The 20,998-nt window shown below is 41.2% G+C and overlaps 1 protein-coding gene across 1 annotated transcript; it reads right to left on the reverse strand.

Moving 5' to 3' along the window:
• Window positions 1-76: 76 nt before the first annotated feature.
• On the reverse strand, window positions 77-20,645 carry POLE2 (DNA polymerase epsilon 2, accessory subunit). The gene is made up of 19 exons (XM_059819410.1): window positions 20,578-20,645; window positions 17,898-17,998; window positions 15,476-15,551; window positions 14,017-14,094; window positions 12,700-12,793; window positions 11,655-11,729; window positions 10,376-10,459; window positions 9,748-9,804; window positions 9,292-9,340; window positions 8,202-8,274; window positions 7,431-7,603; window positions 5,211-5,300; window positions 4,956-5,010; window positions 3,690-3,749; window positions 3,513-3,590; window positions 3,016-3,124; window positions 1,142-1,318; window positions 953-1,020; window positions 77-135 (listed from the first exon to the last, which is right to left on the reverse strand). The coding sequence occupies exons 1-19, from the start codon at window positions 20,643-20,645 to the stop codon at window positions 117-119; spliced, it is 1,584 nt and encodes a 527-aa protein (XP_059675393.1). The 3' UTR covers window positions 77-116.
• Window positions 20,646-20,998: the final 353 nt, after the last annotated feature.

Here is a 20,998-nt window from a genome sequence, read left to right on the forward strand (position 1 = left end):
GGCTTTGACATTTATTATAAACAGTCTGTAATACATCATAAAAATCAATCCATCTAAAATGAGTGCTACAGTTGGCTTTACAGAGGCTCGCTCCCTTTTTGCAGTCTCGCAAAAATTCAGAGTCCCTGAAGCTTGCTGAAAATACCAAACAAAAACAATATTTAGTTTTTAAAAAGATGCTTCACAATAAATAACGTAGTATTCTACTTCTTGATTTACGAAAGACTTTATAATGTTTTAAACTATTTGAAGACCTAAAGCATCTCATGGTATGACATTTTCTATATTCAAATACAGGTTACATGGGTTGATCTATTAGCAATTCCCTTGGGAGGGTGGCGGGTGTTATACACCCCGTTTGAGAAGAACACAGCTTCTGCGACCAGGCATGAAACTGAATCAGAAAAGGTAAGTTTGCACTTTTCCCATCATTATTTCAAACAGAGGCAAATTTTCATCACTGTTTTAAGCCCTTTGATACTTTTTGGTGTTGCAGCTGGCCTTTTTTCCAGTCATTGGAAGACCACAGTTGGAATGAGTAAGTACAGATTTAAAATACATGAACTCAAAGCATGAAACTGGCTTCTGGGCTTGAGGATGACCACAAAATGAACCGGGAATTTTTCCTAAGTGTAATTAACCTATGTAATGAGCATCATCTCCAGAAGCAGATCTGTTTCCCAACTGGTTCTCAATTGTTGAAAATCTCTTTCTTTTTACTTTTGGATCATGCTTCCCATTGTTGTTATTTGACTGTAATTTCTAAATTCATTATTTTAGTTCTAGGCATGTGGATTTCTTACACTGCCCAACTATGAAGCATAAGTCTACGTTAAACTGCTAGAACATTCACTCTGTTTATATAATCGATTTTCTGATTATCCTCCTGATAATTAGAAAGTCAGCAAATAAGAAGATACTTCCTTTTAAATTAGAAACTGAATATATTTACCTGTCTTCAACTGTCTTGTTGGAGGGGTAGAATACCTTGAATGAAAATCCACTTCTTGGAAATGAACCCTGTAAAGAAAAATGTATATACCACACTTGTGTAAGTAAAATACTGTGCAAATAGTAAGAGACACACTCAGATGTGACTGCACCCCCTTTCTTATTTTGGTAAAGCATAAGGAAATCTTACAGGATTTATGCAAAGACAGTCGGTGTTGGTGACAGTGAATGGGTCGTATTTATCTGCAATGACGAGCATATCTGGCACAGGATATACCCTCAGGGAGTAGTCGTAGGCCCAGTACACAGGGCTAACGTACAGTGGAAGTGGCGTCAGATGTCCTTGTGATAATATAGTCTTTACAAACTGCAAGGTAAACATAAATAGTTTGAGCCATTTTCTACATGTCAAACTCATTCCTGCAGATGCTAATGCCCTCTTAATAAAGAAGCTTTGAACATGGAAATGCTTTTTGTGTATCTCACTCCCTCTGATTATTAATGATTTCTAGAGTAAAGCAGCAACTCAAGTCCTTTCTAAAACACATCAGCCAATATTTTAAGATGTTGAAACTATTTCATCGATCAGACTGTCCAACAAACTGTAGAATCTGCTTACCTGTTCCTCCAACCCAGGAAGTACCAACACTGCCATAGGCTTTCCTCACAGTACCAGTTAACCACAAGACCCACACTTAAACACAGTCTTTTCCCTGAACTAGGGAAATCATTTGATTCCCAAATGATTTCGATTCCCTTGGCTGTTCTGGCAGTTGCCCTGCTCCAGATACCAGCTGCCCCCTTTCATTTGCTTTTTCACCTGGCAAATTTCAGCCGGAGTATTTTGGTTCCTGAAACTCTCTCCTCAAGCCCCCTGAAAGCTTTTGTTATCTCTAGTCAATCATGTAGCTGCCATTAGGCTCCATTTTCCCCAAAGGGCCAAAATCACTACAGCGACTTGGTGGAAGGGTCTGCTGTTGAAAGAAAATGAGGTACCAAGCATGGGCCCAGTTATTCCACTAATATTGTATGAGGTCTGAAGTCACTATTAATTCAATATAATGTCAGTAACAAAATTTCCCTCTCTCATTCATCACTGATGGCTGAATTAAAGAACTGATGACAGGCAGAAAAGGCAGAGAAAAACGGAAGTATGCAAAAGCAACCCAATACTCTGCAGAAAGTGTTGCAATACATAATTCTACATTTCCTTCATGATTCCTTCCTTTCCAAGCATGAGAAAGCCATGTGTGAGTACAGAGAAGTGATGGCTTACAGCGTACACATACATTTGTGCAAACGTGCACACCAAAACCAACGTGCACCAGTGTCCACAATGGCTTCCCTATGTTCACAAAGAAACTGAGCACTGTCGTGATGGAGCGAAGGAAGAAAGAGATAGAAGTTGTTTCTGAGTCAAACAAAGAAACAAAAAACCACCTATAAAATAAATAGGAACAGACACCATCCATCACTGCAATAAGCCAGTACTGCCTGGATCATTCTCATTCAATTAGATCAGTAAGTCCCATCAACTCCTGCGGTGCGTTCATTAACTTGAATCATAACTCGGAGCGCTGTGGTGATGTATCAAAAGCAGGATTAAGACCTCAAGTGAGAAGGCAGAAGAAGCAGATGACCTTTTGGAAAAGTGACATGCTGCTTTACTGCAAATGTCACTGGTTAATTGATCAAATTTAAAAAAAAAGGTAATTTGTATTAAACTTTGCCTTGAGGAATCAATGTTTCTTGGTACGATATTCATTGCTGGTGCACATACACCAGGAGTCAGCTGCTACAAAGCTCTGTGTTCAAGGGCACCTGCAGTGGGACAGTCAGAATGACTCAATGCCGTCAGTCACTATCATGGTTTCAGTTATTTTACTCTCAAGATGTAAATCAAGGTAATAATAGTAAATGTATAGATCCTTCTTACAACCCCTCTTGGTTACTCTTGCAACGTGTCGTGAGAATGCAGATCAGATCATGCTAAATGCAGACCTGCTGATCAAAAAAGAAGTCAAGGAGATCTCAGCAAGAAGTGCTGACCACAACTCAACTCACGTGGTTGGGAATGTCCATGTTGCTGCTAGGGAAGCGGACACAGTTTCTGCACATTTTGTTTACCAAATCTTCACGAAAGATAATTATTTCTTGGGTGCAATATTGAATCCTAAATTGAAAACATTAATGAAATTAAATAAATTGAGACAGAACTAAATGATAGGGAGCTGCTTTACAAAGTTGATCTCCCTCTAATACAACAAAATGAAAAAGCACATTTCAAGTAAAATAATACTTTCCCATCTTCCCTTCATTCTCTCCAGATTCAGAAAAAACATGATGCTTTTGATACTCGCTATCAAACTTTTAGCACTACTTCCTTTCATCACTGATTTATTTATGTATTAATGTATTTAGAACTGGTTACAATCAATGCAAGTGAGGAAATAAAATAATTTGAAAATTTTTCCAAAATTTGTAATTTCTGAAAATTACACCTGCATATAAATTAGTCATTCACTAAAAAAAAAAAAAAAAGCAGTAAGTTACACTGTTACCTGCAAGGATTTGTGGTGAAAACTGAAAATGGCACCAGCTGTCTGAATTCCTCAGTAATATTTTCAGCCAGGGGAGGTCTACAATAAATAGCAACAGATGTATCAACCAAGACTCTTACCTTCTTGAATTATTTAACTCAAAATTCTAAAATTTGAAAAAAAGTGAAGCAAACTGACCTTGGTAAAATAGAACCAGGACCAGGGTCTTCAGGGCCAGGAACAAACACAAATCGACTACTGTAAAAAGTTCAACATAACACTTTTATACAAAATGGTCCCAGAAGTATCTAAACATTGGTTATATCCTGCCGTTACTCCACAGATGCATGCAAATAACCTATTCTGGGGTAGAGATGACAGCTCTTCCCAGCCCTAAGAACCGCATAAATCACAGCTGAGGCATAAGATACATATCCACTCCTCACTAAAGTGGAAGAAGCCTTAAAAACTGTTCACCGTGCAAGGGGGACTGACTGCAGGAAGGGAGACAGACCAGGTTGCGCAGCCTGGCTCAGGACTCGGTGGTAACGGGCTCCAGGATCTCGTACAGGGACCCCAGATAATCCAGCAGTGGCACACCAAGAGAGCCCACCAGGACACGGGATGCAGGATCATCCCGCTTGCTTACAGCTCACACAGAGCTCAAGAGCCACAGGCTGTGGCCATTCCTAATTTTGGGGCCCATTCTAGGAACTAGCTTTACTTAGGGGCTACTGTTACGAATTTGAAGATCAGAAGCCAGAAAGCATAAGCCTGGCTGTCTCCCTGTTTTACTTTCCTTTGTATATTCAGATCTCTGTAAAAGGGATTTAGTTCTCCAGGCCTGGAATGGGGCTCCCACAGAGCAGGGACACAAGAAGGGATAAATAAAAGATTGCTTTGCAGGATTGCGTTGCTTTGGTTAGTTCTCAAACTAACAGCCATGAAGAACCATGTATACAAGAACGGAAAAGATAGAAATGAGATGCCTCCATGTAGGCAGCAGTCAGTGTTGCAGATGACATTTTCCGGGGCTGGTACAGAAAGCCTGTAGGTGCTTGTAGCAGCATCAAGACTTCAACATCAGTTTACAAAGCAGCACTGATCAGGCAGAACCCTGCTGATTGCAAGGGAATTCCAGGGAAAAAAAAGGGCTCAGCCAAAAAGCACTTTTGGGGAATCATGGGCCATGTTTAATCCATGTGGAAAATGTTCCAGGGAGATGCAGTTTCACCTTTGCTCACTCAATAGCAGCTTCCATGACCAAGCTATTTTAGGGAAAATCAAAATCTTACACTGCTGCCAAAACAAACTTACAGGCCTGTTACAAGGTCAGCTTGCTAACGGATCATAGCTGGCTCATAACAATGAGAAAATATGGTATCTGTTAATTTCTTAAAGTAATTAAAGCAAAGGTTTCACAAAATAAATAAATTTCTCTTTTCATAGCACTTTGCTGTGTACCTTTTATGAATGCTGGGAAATTCACATATAATATCTGCAAGAGTCTTCAAGGAACCTAGAGTCAGGGAAAAAAAAACTATGATACAACACCTCTTAGACAGTAAGCACACATTACATGAATCACCACTATACTTCAGTACATTAAAAAATGTGTCACTTAGAAAATAAGGGTTTCTTTTCTGTTCTCTTAATTTGTTTTGCCATCATTATGTTAATTTAATGTACATGCCCGACTGTATACAAAGACTTCCCCACCTTTCAGTGACTGAATTTGATTTTTTCCATATGGTGCAGATGAAAAATTTCCACAAAAGAAAAAGCAGGTTGGAGGTGCAGAGGAATAACCTGGGAAAACAGAGTATCTGTGAATATAACATCCATTCACTTCAGTATCTGTCATGATTCAGCCTCCAGTCCATTCCATGAAAGGCAGAAACAACACTTCGAGCTCTGCTGCTATTAATACACCTAAACTATTTTCTTGATACAGGCTTTTGTTAGCTTAAAAAGGATGATGGCAGTGTGCAAATGTCACTTTGAGGGAGCCCTCTTGTTATTTACAGGCCCCATTCCAACAACATTGTGCATATCCAACTAACTACTGACCCAGTCATATAATTACACAAAGTACAATTATAATAAATAATACAATTTAAACATGCACTCCTTCCTTAAAGAGAAAAAGAGCGAGTAGGTAGCAATGGATTACTATTAACCTCCATGCATCATTCCAATCCAAGGGCTCTACCAACATTTAATTTGCTCTTTGGCATTATAAAGCAACAGTAACTGCAATTGCCTGAGCATTTTAAGAATCTGATGAATCCTCACAATATCACTAATCACCCAGAAACACATGCTTTATAGCAAAGAGTGAAAAAAGAAACCTGATTCCCATCCCTAAAAGAAAAATAAAAACATCTACTCAGGCATTCATCTCACACTCCAGGTTACTCTCCATCTTCCTAACAGGCAGTACCAGACTTGGATTTACTTCACTATCTTTCAATCCAGTTGGTAAACAGGACAGAATTGTTTATACCAGAGAAATGGCTCATCAATGTTTCTTCCTTGCTATTCCACTCAGCTATTATTTTTAGTTTATAATTATGAAGCTTATTACTTCTCTGTTAAAAAACAAGTCTCAAAATAGTAAATGCAATGTATGCATCTTTGCCAGCTGAGTTCAGTATATTAACCTCACTGACCGAAGTCCCTTTATTGCTTCAGCATATGCAATCTTAGGTCAAGTTCAGTTTGCTTCAAGGATCTTGCCAACTTTGATCAAGATAGTGAACTGGTTTCGTAACTTCTGGATGAGTGTGGTAATTTTGTCCAATTTTCTTCAAGTGAATAGCGGTTTCCCACCCTTAATTTTATGTTCCTTATTTTTAAAGCAGCCACCCTTTCACACTTCCATTCTACCCAAGACAGACAGGACAAGCTGTTCCAAAACTGCTCTGGAATACAAAGAAGCAATTCAGAGATCTCACAGATGCTTGCTATCCAAATGTTGTCAACATTACTAATGTAATGATGCATGGAAGAAACAGTTCATATTTTAAGAGTAACTGACATTTTTTCATTGGTAGAACCAGAAAGCGTTCGGGACTGCTGATCACCGATGAAGTAAGAAGTTTTCTTTAAACTAAGCCTAGGAAAAACTTTCATGAGCAAGGGAAACATTCTTGTCACACAGCAAATAAAATGACTACTGTCCAAAACAATATTAGCACTATTTCTCAGTATTTATGAAACGGAAGTATCAGCTTGCAAAAATATAATATAATCCAATTTTTAAAACTGTTAGAAAAAGATACAAAAGAAATGTAATAGCAACCATGAAATGCAAATAGCTGTTACTAAAATTAGAGTGAGACTTCACTGGCTTTGTGCTTGCGTTCAGTGAGATCCTACAAAAAAAATGCAACAGTTGGGCTTATTCTAGCTTTCTCAGAATGGAAGTTCATCAGAAATGCACAATACAGTAATAACAGGACTCTTGAAAATCGTTGCCTGACTTTTTTGTTTAAAAGTATACTTTCAAAAAAGAGGCCCACAAACCACTATTTTACAAAGGAGCACACTTAGATCACAGTTTGACAATAAAGTTGGCTTAGCACTTAGATTCTAGAAAGAACAGTCTTGCTGTCAGTTGTACGCTTCCCCTGCCTGGACAAGGATGCTCACGTGAGCAACCACACGATGAAGAGTTCACAAAGCTAAATCAGCATAAAACTAGTTCTCCAACAAAAGCAAGTCATTTTCTGCTGGGGTCTTCCCTGAATTAGCTCACCATGGGGTCAGACTTCCCAGCCCATGCCAAGGAGGGGACACAGCCAGGGACCAAGGGCTCGCTAGCCATCAGACTGCCTTGCTGCACTTGTCAGCTCCACCCATCAATGCTGCTAAGGACTAAGGAAAATGGTAAAAATTCTCTAAAACAAGGCTCAGAGTCAAGCAGTTCTCACCTACCCGAAAACATTGTGTGAAGCTTTTCCAGTACTTCCGCTTGGTCCAGCCATACATCAGAAAGAAATACAAACATGGCATCTTCATTTTCATCTTCCAGATGCTTCAGTTTTGCAGAAGCCTTTACTGAAGCTGAAGAAGGCCCTCCAAAGAAGTTTACATTCCCATAGAAGGCTCTACATCATTAAAATAATCAAGTTAGTTCTGTTTTCTTCCCAAATAGTTAGTAGTTTTGATTATGACTCACTTAAGCCATTTTAATTATTATTATTATGATAGGTAGTGCAGATGGTATCAATAATCATCTAGCACTTCATGGAGAAACCAAGGAAGAGAAATGGCAGTCACCTGGATATAAAGAAAGGGTGCTGCCCTGCTGTAGTTTAACAGATCACCTTAGGGTAATATTCAACCTTGGTTCTCTCCCCCATCCATTCCTTGAGCAACAAGGAATTTCTTATTCTCATGTAATAGTTATCTAGTTCTGCAATTAGGAAGGGCTTAGATCCCAATTGTTATTACAGGCAGAACTCAACGGCCTTTGGAAGGGTTTTTCTGCCAACGCTACAGGCTTTAGTACTGGTCCGAGTAGACCAGCAAGTCCCAGAATTGCTTCCTTAAAATTGCTTCCTTAAAATTGTATTTATTTTGTGGCATTTGGGGAGGGGAAAGACTAGCATGCTTTAATGTCACAGAAATTATAAAATAATAATGCGCTTACTTAGAAACCCATAACAAAATACGGAGTGTGGCTGCTGAAAGTCAGTTTTATACCTAGTGGTAGCAGAAGGCTCAGTAGGCGGAAATCCAAAAGCATTCACATGAAAAACTTCATCTTCATACCAACCTAAGAGATTTTTGAACAACAAAATAACCTTTAGTTTTTCTAACAACATCATGTCCTAGACATTAGTCAGACAGTTGGCAGCTGTGCTGCATAGTTAGTCCCAGCCTTCACCAATCCCTCTCTTGTGATAGCACCAGTCCCTGTGCTGTTTAGTGGTGAAGCAGACCAGGGAACTAACTGGCTGAAAAACAGGCTGAGCAAGAAACCAACTCTTTTTTTACCCCAGACACTTCTTTGAATGGATTTGCTGCACAGCCACATAAACAACCTTCTCAGCCCAACCAAGAATGTAGGGGAACAGGAGTAATTTTTGCTGGCCCTGCCCCAGAAGAGTCTCCATCAAACTGCACCCTTTCTCGAGAACTGTCCCACCTGTTAGAGGAACAGAAGTAACAGGGTGATACTTGTCCCCACTATCACTCTTGCTCTTGACTTCTATTTAGTTTATTTTACAAATTTTAAACATAAAATACATTATTAGAAAATAGACTGGGATTATCTATATTGCACAGAGTAATATCCTACAAACAGAAATGACCATAATTTTGCTAAAACACGTCCAAGTCTCCAAAACTGCAAGCCCTTACATCATCTTAATGAGAAGACTCACCAAAACCTCTGAAGGACCAAAGCTTTGCCAACAGAAAGCAGCATTGTCAGATTGTTAAATCTTACTGTTTCGTTATTCTAGTCTGTCTCCCTAATCTAGTCATATCTCCTCCGAGCATGTTGGAGCCAGGCTAACCCAGGCCAATCCTCAAAGCTGCTACGGATGCTCACATCCCACTGACATTGCTGAAAACCACAAATTTCGCAGAGCGCTGTTCTCTGCCTCCAGAGCCTATGAGGTAACAGGCAAGGCTTATGGCCAAAAATCTCAGTCACAAACTCAGCTTACGGTCAACCCTCATCAACATGAGACTTGCCTGTTCAACCACATCTGGCAGACATGTAACTGCAGCAACAGCCATTAACAGAATTAACTTATTACAAGCTAAGAAAAATAGTCTGCTTTACCTTCTGCCAAAACAAAGCATGATTCAGTATACAAACCACTGTGGAACTGGTGCAGAAATGTTAAGAAATATATTTTTCTTAGATCAGGACTCTTAAACTACTTCTTTAGCCAAAGTTTGCTTTCCAGCTGGTGTTATACGTTTGGACACTACTGGAAGTTCATAGGCTGCCTTAAGACCTACGCAATCACCTGGCAGCTGAGCAGGTAAGGTCATAAACAGCCCCCAAAGAGGAACAGGCTCTGCTTCCGCTAGGAGGAACACTAACCTTGTCCTCACAGTCTCTGTGAAAGGGCACTGAGCTGCAGCAACCAAGTAATTGAAAACGAAGGAAAAAGACAGAGCTGCAATTCTCAATACGTAATTTTTAATGGTCAGTATTGATTTACTATTCAATCTGAAATTCTCCAAGTCTATAGGGAATTTCTTCAACTCTTACATCACAGAAAAAGGATATTGCTTTACTAAGGTCTAGCTGGACGACTCCTGTAGGGTCTTCTAGGAAAAATTTCCCCTAAAAAACAGGATTCATTAATTAATAAAGCAAAATATCCCCAAACACACAAATGCTTCAATTGGAAGCATCTACCAGTCAGCATTTAGAAATAATTTAGCCATTTTTAATATTATAAGCTTAGAACACACTGGCAGAACTGAAAACAATGTAGTTTATAGTAAGTGTATCTTAGCATCTTCCCTTTGAGCTGCTGCAGTTCGGATTGCTGGTGCACCCCTCCCCTATAATCACAGTCCAATGCAATGGCAAGTCCAGTCAGTCATTGGAAGCTCCAACATTTCAAGAAGGGGCACGCCTACAAAATGTAACTGGTTCTGGCTGCTGACGTAAAGCATTACAAAATTCTGTAGTGAGCAGAGAAAGACATTTTCCCTCACACACTAGCATCAGTTGCTTGTGGAAAACGCTCTTAGGGAATGGAGCTTGCACCACTGACACTGATGTGAGTTCTGCCACTGACTCGTATGACAGGATAAAGTGGTGAGATATTTAAGCGTTCTCATTTTCTAATATATTACATCACTGAATGAATGGTGACCTAGATACTCTACAACAAAAAGCAACCTACCTCCTTGAGCTGAGTTATCATCCCAAGCACAATCACTTCTCCCACTTTAGCTGTATTGCCCAATAGAGTTTCTATTGTTTTAAGCTGTAACCAAAGGCAAAATATCAAATAAAAATTAAATCAAACTCTCCATTTATTTATTCTTAAGCAACCAAGACAAAGCACCACACAGCACATGTGTTTACATAAATACACAAATGAGCTATGAGAGAATTCAGGCTCATTACAAAAATCAGAGACACATTTCTGAATGTCAGATGTAGCACCGTATAGGAAAAGATTTCCAATAATGGCTGCTAGCATAAAGAACTGCTTAGCAAGTAAATACCTATTGTGATTATTCTGCTTACAAGTGGATTAAAACTGAAAAGAACAAGTGGCAATTTCTGCTCTTGCCTAAGAATGTCAATTGTAGTAACTGGATCCTCAGCAGGAACCAATCTGAACCACAGCGCCAGCCTGCACCCATAACAGTAACACTAATTACTTTAATCGAAGAACCTTAGATGGATGACAGAGACCACTCCAGAGTAATGCAGGTGACATAGCATAGCATGCCGTCTGCGGTTTCTGGACAAACTTATTTTGGTCTGTCAAGCTGCAGTTCAGAGAGACAATCCTCCTACAACACCAGAATAAGCAACGCATTTGCCACTGCTGACAGGGAGGATCAGAAGCAGTGAAGGGAGAAAGATGCCTGTACAGCCTGGATGGAGATGCAGGCTCAACTCAGCTAAGGTCAGCTTTTTTTTTTTCTACACGACGGCATGCTCTGAACAGGGAGAAACAGGGAAGTTGAGCAAAGCAAAAGCTGTTATTTGGTAGCCGGTGACACATACCCGTTGACCTTTTTTAAAAAATATGTAATACAGGGAGAGCATTTAATATGCGAAAGCTGAGATGGGAACAGAACAGACCAAAGTTACGACCTTATTCGATTGTAGGTTTGTGAATTTAGTGCTTATGAAAGAAAGAAGCAGGGAAAATATCCCCAAGCAGAGGGAAGCAAAGTGTAATTGGTTGAACAGCTAATGTCCTTCCACCTCAGGAAGCCATATTTCTCTTGCGCTTCATAGCTGCTTTTGAGTGGCTTGGTCATCATGCTGATCTGAGCCAAATAACTGCATTTTTGACACACAGGCTAAAAATGATCAAAAATAACTCATTTCCATTGATTACCCATATTAGATGTAAAACTAAAATGTCACTGGAGAACTATTACTTCATTAAAGTGTAACACAAGTACAGTTCCCTTTGCACGAAAAAAAAAATTTTTTACCTGGAATTTACTCCTACTGTCATCAGGATGAGCAACGACTGCTGAAGGAGTAAACAACTCATGCCTATGAGTCCTCTGCAGAAACCAAAATTGAAGTAATCCAGTTTAAAAACAAACGAGCACCATCAAAAAGCCGATTCATTACAACCACTATACAAAATACTTGTTAAAGTTCTCTATTTTATCCAGCGACGTTTAATTTGTTGAGCATAATCAGTTCTTTTGACAAGAATTTGCTTCTAAGAAATAGATGATCAATAATACTGGACAATAAAACTAAGCCCAAAAAGTAACAGCAAAGCATCTGTAATGCTTTTAAAATAAGTTATTTCTGAGTACTTGGAAGGAAGGGGTGAGACAGCAAGGGAGGGTAAACTGTATTAAATGCTAACTATGTGGAAAAGAGCGGGTTATCTCTTCAGGGCAGGGTCTATTAAAAGTAAGTCTTTTTTTTTTTTTAATATCAGGAGCAAGCTACACTAACAGATAAACTGCAGAGAGCATGAAGAAAATACATTGTAGAAATGTTCACTTCTTTCACTATTTTTCATGCAGGCTGAAAACCTCCCCTTGGAACAAACCCATCGCTACCAGTCCATGTAACACACACAGTAATTTCTATCAGCAGCCTACACCCATATAGTGACCCAACCTTCACTTTTCCGGAAGTCGGAAAGGAGTACATATGACAACCAAACACAAAACCTGTACAACAGAGAGTCTATGCAAAACTATCAGGCAAAGAGGTGCAATAGCGCAATACAGCCTAGGAAGAGGAGGTTTCATGATATACCCTACGGACACCTCCTGCTGCTGTTTCGTGTGAGTGTGCCAATTCCAGCCGGTTTCACTAATCCTGATCACTGTTTCTATGAACTAAAGCTTCTTCCATTCATGGTTAACCAGTCTTCCAGGGTAGAGGTTCCTGAATTGCAGTACACATACTCCTAGTGGCAGCAAATCCCCTGGTAGTTGTACATGTAAGAATATAAAACCCAGCATTTTGTTTGTGTATTTTGTTAAGCAAGGCAAAACTTTTTCTGACCTGCTGTAAGATGGAGTAGCGTTCACGAAACAACTCTGCTTTATCTCTGGCACTTCCAAATAAATTTGGTACAGGAAAGTTGGTCATCGACAGACTGCAAGAAGTTTAACACAATCAAGATTAAAAACGGTACATTGCACACACAAAAGTGACTTATTGGTCAAAAAGTTGCAGGAGGCTGCAAAAGCTGTAACACTACTGCATAATTTGTTAACTCAATGAGGAAGATTTCTGCTAGGGATCCCATGTTTCTGCATTTTGAAGGCTACATCCATTTAATTCCCCCCTAACTCACAGGCCTTGAGATTTATCTTTCCACCTGAATGGGACTCTGCAGAAATCCATTTTTAAAAAAGCAGTTATGTCTTTTAAGTGGCCATGAACAAGAGTATTTTCTTCCTCTTGGTTAGCAGACTGTCTTCATGGAGTTCTCTGCTTCCAATAGCCTGGAAAGCCAGAAAGTGGCACTGGAATAAAACTCCTACCGCAAACACACAGATTGCTTTTGCTGGACTGGCAGAATCATGGACCAAGGCTAGAATATGAATTGCACATTACATGAAGGTCGCTGCAACCCCTCACAATGAACATCACTATCCATTCCTCAGCTTTTTAAAAGCACAGCCTCTTTTTGGCTCAGCAGTCTGGGTTGCTTGCTGTTAAAGGTAAATTCTTTAGCTAGCAAAATATTTACAACCAATTCCTCCAATTACTTATTCCTTTCTCCAATCTTCAGAATCACCAGTTGCTCCTAATTTTTCTTTTTTAGCTTTTGTAGCTCTCCCTAGAAATCCCCCAGGGCTTCAGGAAGTTGCAAGCTACAGTCTAAGAAATAAATACATGCAACAGACAGACCAAATTTGTTAAAAAAAAATTAAACAGCCAAATGTGGGAAAAAAGAAAAAAACAAACTACATTTAGGGATGTATGTCCTTAGCCTTCCTGTCTCTTTTATTCATTCAATGGCATAAACATGGTTGGACATTTTACCATCTGATAAACACTGAAGTTTCAGAGCCAGGAACATCACAGGCAGCACAGAATACACTGCCACAGGAGATACAGGTCCCCATTTCAGTTTCATCCTACTGGACTAGGAAAAACCCAGTGGCACATTTATTTATGAACCAGTATTTATCATACAGTCTGACTAGCTCTTCAGGGACTAAGAAACAAAATTGTCTCACTTTCTCACTCAGGCTTGAGATGAGCAGACCCAAGAGGGAAAGATTAGAAAACAGACTTTTAACCATATAGAAATAGAGGCTTTTTTCTTAAAACAAGAAGTAGTTGAAACTTAAAATATGCAAGACTTACGGTAGAAACTTCTTTCTTTCTGAATTATAAATATAACGTGGAATATCAAAGGCTCCAATAATGTTGAAAACATTTTCTCTGAAATAAGAATACATTTACAACATTATCTGAAGTGGATGAAACAAACAGTAACAAAACATGTTGAATAAAATTATATTCATTTTGTTCACCATCACCCTGCGTTATCACCATTTCTCCAGCATCACTCTTAGATACCACTGCACCTTCTAATTCAAAAAAGGAAACTCTTCAGAAATTCATTTAGCAATGAGGGAGGGATACACCTCCCTCCCTTACCATCCTCTGCTATCTTTTTTGACAACAGAACAGCCTTGGCATGGTTAATGTCAATAGGTTTAAACAATGGACATGCACAACTCCTCAGACCATTAATTGAGTTGATATATCCCATTACATTTACTGGTTCAGCTCTCTCTTCCGATGCCTCACATTTCCCTCTTACTGTAAGTGGATCAAATTCATGAGAGTAGATAAAATTATCCCATGAACCTTCACTAAGGCTTACAAGCACAGGACAACCATCATTGCCTATCAGACACTGACGTCTTAGTCTTCAGAGCGCATTTCTTACAAAACTTTGCCTACAAGTGAGCTGTAGAGCTTTTCCGTTTGGGACTCTGTACCGAGAATATGTGCATAGAGATTTCTCTTCGCTTCTGGAGCGAAAATACATGAAGTATATAAAGCAACACAAAGAAAAGTCACACTCAAACCATCTGCATCATAAAGGTTCCAACAACTAGGAGAAAAGTGTAAAACAAATTCACTTCATGCTGAGAAACTGTGGGATCACAGTATCTAACTGACACTTAGCAAACCATTTATTTTCATGCTTTGCATTACAATGTCAATACACAACATAAACACTAAAGGAAACACATGCATCACAATCACAAATAAAGTTCTCAGAAACTCAAGTAATTGCTCTCTGCTTTGTTATCAGAGAGTGAAAATCAATCACGGTTTTCAGAAAACAGCCCTGCTATACAGAAAAGCAGAAACAAGCACCATGGAGAAAAACTCTTCCAAGTGCTTTCAGAAAAGTAGTATCTTATAAAAATAACCTTAGATAATTGTGAACTAGAGAAAAGGAAATAAAGAAATGAACAGAAGTAACAAGTTCTCTCTGCATTGTAACTATTGGTTTATTTTATTGGTTAATATTCAACCTGTATCACATGTAACATATAACCATAGCATTTTAATTCCAGAATGTCAGCATTATATTTAGAATCCCCTGGAGGCCTATCCATGAGAACAAATTTTCTAAGAAGGAACATTACTAACCTTCAAAGACAGTACCAGGAAGACAAAAGCACAAAGCAATTACTGCATGTGTAGCACTGCAGAAAATGCCTGACATTTATTTCCCAAGAAGAAATACGGGAATGCATACCAACGCCCATAAACCTCAAATAAAAAAATAATGTCACCGTACATAGTTTCATCTGATGCCTGGCTACATTCTTGGACAGCTGCTTCCACCGTGGATTGTTCAATCGCATTAGATGACACTGAAAACAAGATTTCAAAGGATTAAAACTGCAGCCCGTGGAAAGTAGTAAGTAAGAAAGTAAGTAGGTCTCAAATAATTTACAAAAAATGGTTTGGTCTTCTCAGAGGAATATTATTACATAAATAAGCATATTTTCGGTAAGCTAATGACATGCGCTATTTTCTCTTTACAAATGGATCACTTAATATTCTTACCAGAAGGATGCAACTCTAGCGAAAAAATAACCCATACAAATACTGTGCCCACCATTAATTCACTAAACATGGAGAACAAGACAATTATAGTTTATGCAAAGCTGCCAAATATACTACAAATGTGTTAGATCTGAGCTTTCACATTCTGGAGGTTAATTTTGTTCCAGAACATTATCGCACAGACTGCTGTCATAAATAAGTATTCAAACAGTTTAACACAATTTTGGAGATAGGCACATTGTTGTCTTCATGGATTTAAACTGATAATTGAAATTTTAAAATATTTCTAAATGCTAAAGTTTTGCTGAATTTAAAGGGAAGACCTATCAATGCAGATTCACAAAAGGACTTTGTCAGCATTTCCAAGCCTAACTGCTGGGCTCCTGGAACAGAAACCAGTACATGAAAACCTGCCTTTAAGTTCCCTATTTAGGGCATGGGACTTAAAATCACAATTCCTGTAAGACAGTGATGAACAGCAGAGCAAAAGGGGCACTAAGGGAGCTACCAGGAATCACAGGACATGTTTGAAGTGCATCTCTACCCCTAGCCTCAAACAACTGACGGACGTTAGCTGGGCAATATGGGAATTTATAGCACAAAATTCCACCCTAGACAAAGCCCGGTGTTGGCGAGTACGCTGACTGCATGTACTGCATCGGACCTAGAGCTTCTTGTACAGAATCAAACTTGTTAAAAATATGTGGATGCATTAATTTGTACCAGCAGGCTTTATACTAGATCAGGACCAGTTCTTCAAACTGCTTTTACTCCCCGTTTGATCAGCTATGATCTGTTATCCCATGGCTAGAGTAAGAATATAAAGCCATAACTTCTGTAGTCTGTGCTCCAGTAAAACTACAAAGCAAGCATGCGCCCACCCTTGATTTAATTCGGTTTAAATAGGATAGGCTGGGAAAGTTTCCTGAACTCATCAAGGCCTAGTATTTATTTTAGATCACATTTATATGGATTTGAATCTCCTCGTCCAAAAACTGGAAGTGAGCCCAAGTTTCCTAGTTCTCATGAGCTCCGATCAGTAAACGCACATGTATGTCAGGCATCAGTGCCACCTCCGTCAGTCACATTCTTTAACTAAAGGTGCTACAGCTCCTATGTTTTGTGCTGTCAGACTGCGTCAGGTGTATTTTGAGCTACCATCCCATGCCCTTCATGGCACTTAGGAGCAGGGACACTGGATGTGTGTACCTCAGGACATACCGTCCCAATTAAGCAGGAGGTAGTCCCAGACAAAATACGCCTGCCAAGATGATGGAGTTTCAGGCATGCTCGGAACCAAATGGGTCATGAGAACTTTACCAGCAAAAGCTCAACTCTTTTAGTGTCTCACGTTTTTACAAGATTTTCCAGCAGTTTTCTGGATTGCACTTGTGAACTTAGTAATTTATGGAATTTGATGTACTTTCACACGCCAAGCTAGTACAGCTTCTCCGGCGCTCCAGTGCCCCAACTGTTAATCAGCACCTTCTGCCCAATGTTACTATCACGAGATCAGGCTGGCATAACAGAACATCAGCATCTGCCTTGCTGCTTCAGAGAACATCCAAGTGATGATTAAACTCCGTCCACAGTTGGTTTAAGTTAATATGCTGGACCATTACACCAGTGTACTTGCATCTCCCACTCCACTTGGATGTGAGGGCAGTGATCTCTGAACAAAGGAATGCAACTGTTTCCTTCCTGCAGTCACAGCTAGGCTCCTCAGGTTATAGCTGTCAACAACCCTAACCCTTTTCTGGACCTGGACTACTGAACAACTAGTGAATTCATTTCTCATTATTCCTTTGGTTTATTTTAATATTTAAAATTATAGTTTCAGATGCAAAGAAGTCCATACAAACTCAACTAAGTGCTTGCAGTAACTGGCATTGAAAAATTTCACTACTTTTAGAAAAGTCAGGAGGTACCAGGCTGCCAACTCTTTAAATAGCAAAATTATACCACCTTTTGCTGACATTACAAACTTCAGTTTTCAACAAAATGTCAACAAATACATTTATCTTGATCAGCCCAGTAGACTAGAATGACACTTTAGCTCGTGTGCTGCCAGTAACTCTGTCTTTGTCTACATAACATTATAAGCACAAGATAAACTTAGCAAGCTTAAGAAAAAGAAATTGTTTACTTACAAGGCTGTTTTTCAACGGCATCAATGACATTTTCAATTACATCGTCAAGTTCTACTTCATTGATGGACTGAAGAGCTTCAGTAAGATACTTTAGAGCATCCCTAATTCCAATGAAGAAAGTCAGCTCAAAAAGCAATTAATATTCTATACAGTTTATACAAACTAGGCCAATATTGGCAGATGTGCACATAATCACTAAACGGCTTGTGATTAAAAAAGTAGAAATCATCAGTACTGCATAATACTGCACTAGTTTAAGTCAAAGAAAAAAAATCATCAGGATTGAAAACATTGAGGATAAGAAGGAAGTACAGAGAACCTCATCTTCATACAATCATAGAACGATGCATGTCAAAAGGGACCTCTACGCTCTCCTGGTCCAGCTTTCTGCTCTAATAGCACAGGCCAGGCACATTGGTCACAGGACTGTTCAGTCAAATTCTGAACATCTCCAAGGATGGAGATCTCACAATCTCTCTCAGCCCTGTCCTGGTGCTTAACTACTCTCCTTGTGAACAACTTTTTCATAGCATTGTAGAAAAGTCCACATTAGAAGGGACCTCTAGAGACCATCTGGTCTAACCATCTACTGAAAGCAGGGACTTCGATTATGCCATCCAGGGCTGCATCGAGCCAAGTCTTGAGTATTTGCAGTGAGGGAGATTCCACCACGTCTCTAGTCAACCTACTCTGAAGTTAAATTGTTCTTACAGTGAAGATTTTATTTTAAGCTTGTGCCCATTGCCTCTTGCCTGTCACTGTGCATTCTTTAGAAGTAAGTACCTCCGTCTTCTCTACAACCACCTCTTAGGAAGACTGGGATTAGATCCTCCTGAGCCTTCCCTTCTTGAGGCTCAATAAACCCAAATCCTTCAAATTTTTTCCATGTCAAGTTCTCCAACCCTCTAGTCACCCAATCATAGAATGGTTTGGGTTGGAAAGGACCTTTAAAGGCCATCTAGTCCATCCTCCCTACAATGAGCAGGGACATCTTCAACTAGACCAGGTTGCTCAGAGCCCCGTCCAACCTGACCTTGAAGGCTTCCAGGGATGGGGCATCGACCACCTCTCTGGGCAACCTGGGCCAGGGTTTCACCACCCTCACTGTAAAAAATTTCTTCCTTATACCTAGCCTAAATCTATCCTCTTTTAGTTTAAAACCATGACCCCTTGTCCTATTGCAACAGGCCCCACTAAAAAGTCTGTCCCCATCTTTCCTATAAGCCCCCTTTAAGTATTGGAAAGCAGCAATAAGGTCTCCCCGGAGCCTTCTCTTCTCCAGGCTGAACAACCCCAACTCTCTCAGCCTATCTTCATCGGAGAGGTGTTCCAGCCCTCTGATCATTTATGTGGCCTCCTCTGGACCCGCTCCAACAGGTCCATGTCTTTCCTGTGCTGAGGACCCCAGAGCTGGATTATCTTGGTGGTCCTCCACCAGACCCTCTCCATTTTTTTAACATTTCTCTTGAACCAAGGGGACTAGAACTGGCCAAGTGGGATTTCTTCTGTTGCAATCTGTGCTTGCTGCCTCTCACCCCTTCTCTGTGCACAGCCTCCTTCTCCCTAAGTCCCCTTTAGGCAGCTGGATCATCTTCACCCTCTTTTCTGCAGATTGAGCCAACCCAGCCCTTCCTGCTTCCCTTACACACCACGAGCTCCAGCCCCTGACGACCTTACCATCCCTCTGCAGCACCCCCTCCAGTTTATCAGCATCTTTGTGATAGGAGTTATTTTAATTCTAAATAACACGAGAATTAGAAATCCACTTCTTCCCTCATCCTTAGACTACAGTCTCGCAGTTAAAGATAACAATTTTCTTATTAATGTCCTCTGTCAGACAATCAAAACTGGCATTTTGGTTAACAGCCTGACCTTCAAAATGTCTCAGTTCATTTAACTGTGGGAGTCGGGAGCTCTGAACTTGGACTCCTCACTAATGAAATTGCCAGGACATTGTCCAAAACAATCACATCCCATCCACGCCAGAAAGCAAATGGAACTAATGTTAACACACGATCTTGAAAGGAAAAATACGAGCAACAGAGCCCCAGGCACTCTTATAAATGGTGACACCTTCCACTGCAAGCAGAAATCACTTTTCTTTGACCTTGCAAGCTCTAACTATTACACATTATTATATACCCTTGGAAATACCATTTCTTCCTCTAGTAAGAGATGCTGAACACAGAACTGGCAAGTGCAACTCAGGAAAGAGATCCCAGAGTTGTCAGGCACAGTGGCAGACAAAAAACCAACAAAACGTCCAGCACCACCATCAGGGAGGGAACCAAGGGGAGACCCAGGGTGGCTCTTGGCGTGGAGATGGATGGAAAAGGCCCACAGCAGCAGGACAGGCCACACAATAGGGCTGCGGAGGGGAGGCCTCAGTGCGCGGGGGAGGAAGAGGAGGGAAAAGCATCACCACATCCCCGAGGAGGCGATGCGGGGGGTGCGGACCTGTCTCTGACCAAATCCCACAACGCGAGACCCTGGGGCGCGCCCCGAAAGCAGGAGGTGCTTTGGGGCAGGTATAAGACGACCCCCCCGGGCGGAGCGGGTACCGGCCCGGGGGCCGCTGCCGGGCCCAGCCGGGAGCCCGGCCCGGGCAGCTTGTCCCGGCGAGCCGCCCCCGGGCGGGCTGATCCGCCGCGCCCCCCGCCACGCTCCCGGCGCTACTCACGCCCGCAGCAGGAGCCCGCGCAGCCGGAACGCGGAGCCCAGGCGGCGCCGCAGCCGCTCTGGCTCCATGGCGGGCGGTTGGCGCCAAACGGCGCCGCACCGCCCCCGCCGCCCTGGCCCTGCCCCGGGGCGGGCGCAGGCTCCGGGGCGGCCCCGCCGGGGCTCCGCGGGGAGAGCCGTGGGGCTGAGGCACCCCCACTCGGGACCGCGGCCCGGCAGACGACCCGCCCCGGCGGCCTTGCTGTGTGCCCGCGGGAGGGAGGCGGGCTCCCGGGGCTGAGGGCGGGCGGTGTCGGTGCCTCGTGTTGTCCGACGTCCTGGAAGAAGGGATGGCTGCCGCGTCGCCCACAGCGGGAACGGCACCGTTTTGTGCCGTGCTGCCCACCAGAGTTAAGGTGCAGTTGTTCTTTAGTGAATTTCAC

This window comes from Gavia stellata, chromosome 7 (genome assembly GCF_030936135.1).
Source record: "Gavia stellata isolate bGavSte3 chromosome 7, bGavSte3.hap2, whole genome shotgun sequence".
Lineage (NCBI taxonomy): Eukaryota > Metazoa > Chordata > Aves > Gaviiformes > Gaviidae > Gavia > Gavia stellata.